We start from the raw sequence: 3,169 nt of genomic DNA, 5'->3' as shown, positions 1-3,169 counted from the left end.
GTTATGCTTTCTCAGCCAGACCTAAGGCTGAAGCATCCGATGCCGTTATCACAGGTACGGTTTTAGTTTGCAGTAGAGATGCTTATGTTCTATTTGATCTAGGGTCTACATACTACTATGTGTCATCTTATTTTGCTACGTATTTGGATGTGCCTCGTGATTCTTTGAGTGCTTCTATATGTGTGTCCACACTGGTGGGTGATTCTATTGTTGTAGGTCATGTCTATCGCTTGTGTGTGGTTATTATTGGGGTTCTTGAGACCCGTGTAGATCTCCTACTTCTATATATCATAGATTTTGATGTCATCTTGAGGATGGATTGGTTGTCACCTTATCATGCCACATTGGGCTGTCAAGCCAAGACCGTGACCTTAGCCTTGCCGGGGTTGCCTCGATTGGAGTAGAGAGGGACTCTTAGTCATTCTACCAGTAGGGTCATTTGTAATATGAAGGCTTGACGTACGGTCGAAAAGGGGTGTTTGGCTTATTTGGCTTATGTTCTCGATTCTAGTGCAGAAGTTCCTTCCATGGAGTCTGTATCAGTTTTTTGTGAGTTTCTAGAGGTATTTCCTGCAGAACTGCTGGAGATGCCACCCAATAGGGATATTGACTTTTGCATCGATGTGGCTGTGGGCACTCAACCCATTTATATTCGGCCATACCACATGGCCCCGCCAGAGTTGAAAGAATTGAAGGAACAATTGCAAGAGTTTGCAATACTTGTTCAAGTAGATAGAGCTAAATTTTAGGAAGATGAGGTGGCTGAAGCTATTGAAATACAATGATATCACCATCTTGTATCATCCTGGGAAGGCCAATGTAGTGGCCGATGCTTTGAGTATGAAGTCAGCAAGTATTGGTAGCCTTGTATATATTCGAGTCGGTGAGAGACCGCTTGCTTTGGAAGTTCAGGCTTTAGCCAATCAATTCGTTAGGTTGGATATTTCTGAGCCCAGCCCCGTTCTAGCTTGCACAATCGCTCTTTCTTCATTATTTAAGCATATCAGAGATCGGCAGTATGCTGATCCTCATTTTCTTGCCTTTAGGGCACAGTGCAACACAGAGATACTAAGCAGGATTCAGCTGGAGATGATGGAGTTTTGAGGATGTAGGAACGTGTTTGCGTGCCTAATATGGATGGACTTCATGAGTTGATTCTAGAGGAGACCCATAGTTCCCAGTATTCTATTCATCCGGTCGCCACCAAGATGTATTAGGACTTGCGGCAACATTATTGATGGAGGAGAATGAAGAAGGATATTGTTGCATATGTAACACGTTGTTTGAATTGTCAGCATGTAAAGTACGAGCATAAAAGACCTAGTGGTTTGCTTTAGAAGATTGAGACCTGAGTGGAAGTGGGAGCGTATCACTATGGACTTCGTCGTAGGACTCCCACAGACTCAGAGGAAACTCAACGCAGTATGGGTTATTGTGGATAGGGTGACTAAGTCGGCGCACTTCATTCCGGTGGCAGTTTCCTGTTCTTCGGAGCGGTTGGCAGAGATTTATATCCGTGAGATCGTTTGTCTTCATGGTGTACCCGTGTCTATCATTTTTGATCGGGGTACGCAATTTACCTTGCATTTCTGGAGGGCAGTTCCGCGTGAGTTGGGTACGCGGGTCGAGTGGAGCACAGTATTTCATCCTCAGACAGATAGATAGTCCAAACGTACTATTTAGATGTTGGAGGACATGCTTTGAGCTTGTGTTATTAACTTTAAAGGTTCTTGGGATCAGTATTTGCTGTTAGCGGAGTTTGCCTACAACAACAACTATCAGTTGAGCATCCAGATGGCCCCTTATGAGCATTATTGGGTGGCGGTGTTGATTTCCAGTTGGGTGGTTTGAGCTGGGGGAGGCTGGGTTGATGGATACAGATATGGTATAGTATAACTTGGACAAGGTTAAGATCATTCAGGATAGACTTTGTATATCCTAATCCAAGCTAAAGAATTATATCGACAGTAAGGTTCATGATGTGGCATTCATGGTCGGAGAACGAGTGTTGCTTCGAGTGTCGCCCATGAAGGGCATGATGAGATTTGGGAAGAAGGGAAAGCTAAGCCCTATGTTCATCAGGCCTTTTGAGATCCTTGATCGAGTGAGAGAAGTGGCGTACAGATTTGCATTGCCGCCGGGCTTATTAGCGGTACATCCAGTGTTTCATGTGTCCATGCTTCGGAAGTATTATGACGATCCATCCTACGTGTTAGACTTCAGCACTGTCCAGTTGGACAAGGATTTGACCTATGAGGAGGAGCCGGTGGCTATTCTAGACCAAATAGTTCGATAGTTGAGATCGACGAGTTATCCGTTAGTTCGTGTGCAGTGGAGAGGTCAACCATTTGAGGCAGCTACCTAGGAGTTCGAGTCCGATATGTGGAGCCTATATCCCCATCTTTTCACCAAATCTGGTACTTTTCTATGTCCGTTCGAGGACGAATGGTTGTTTTAGAGGTGGAGAATGGGTGGAGAATGTGATGACCCAAAGGGTTACTTTTACTTAAAATCCGAATCTAGGTTTCATGGCCTTGAAAACCTTATTTTACTTCTCCTCAATTTGCGTGCATAGTCCGAGCGTGTTTTCCGAAATACCTTTATGTGAAATCTAAGGAAAATCTTGAATTTTGCCTTTTAAATTTATTAAAGTTGACTTTGGTCAATGTTTTTTGGTAAACGAACCCGAACGCATGATTTGACGGTCCCGTAGAGTCCATAGTAAAATATGGGACTTGGGCGTATGCCCGGAATCGAAGTCCGAGGTCCCTAGCCCGAGAAATGAATTTTTGAAGAAAAATTGTTTGCTGGAAAATATAAGAATTTTTAGAAATGGAATAGTGTGTAACCTCGATGGTATTTGGCCTGTATTTTGGTTCCGGAGCCCGGTACAGGATTAATATAGTATTTAAGTCATATCTGTGAAATTTGGTGAAAAACAGAAGAGATTTGATATAATCGGGCCCTTGGTTGAGAAAATATAAACTTTGAACGATCTTGAGAATTTCATGAGTTTTGGTGCTAAATTCGTTGTTTAAGATGTTATTTTAGCGATTTGATCACTCAAACAAGCCCGTATTATGTTTTTAGACTTGTGTGCATATTTGGTTTGGAGCCTAGAGGGCTCGGGTGAATATCGGATAGGCTACGGGGTGTTTGGAACTTAGAA

General features: G+C 43.2%; 1 protein-coding gene across 1 annotated transcript; it reads left to right on the top strand.

Annotated features, from left to right (window-relative positions):
• The first annotated feature begins 1,990 nt into the window (after window positions 1-1,990).
• On the top strand, window positions 1,991-2,296 carry LOC138888080 (uncharacterized). The gene has a single exon (XM_070169886.1). It carries the CDS (start codon window positions 1,991-1,993, stop codon window positions 2,294-2,296), a length of 306 nt encoding a protein of 101 aa, XP_070025987.1.
• The last annotated feature ends 873 nt before the right edge of the window (window positions 2,297-3,169 follow it).

Source organism: Nicotiana sylvestris, chromosome 3 (genome assembly GCF_000393655.2).
Source record: "Nicotiana sylvestris chromosome 3, ASM39365v2, whole genome shotgun sequence".
In the NCBI taxonomy this organism is placed as follows: domain Eukaryota; kingdom Viridiplantae; phylum Streptophyta; class Magnoliopsida; order Solanales; family Solanaceae; genus Nicotiana; species Nicotiana sylvestris.
This window is presented reverse-complemented; position numbering and strand designations above follow the sequence as displayed.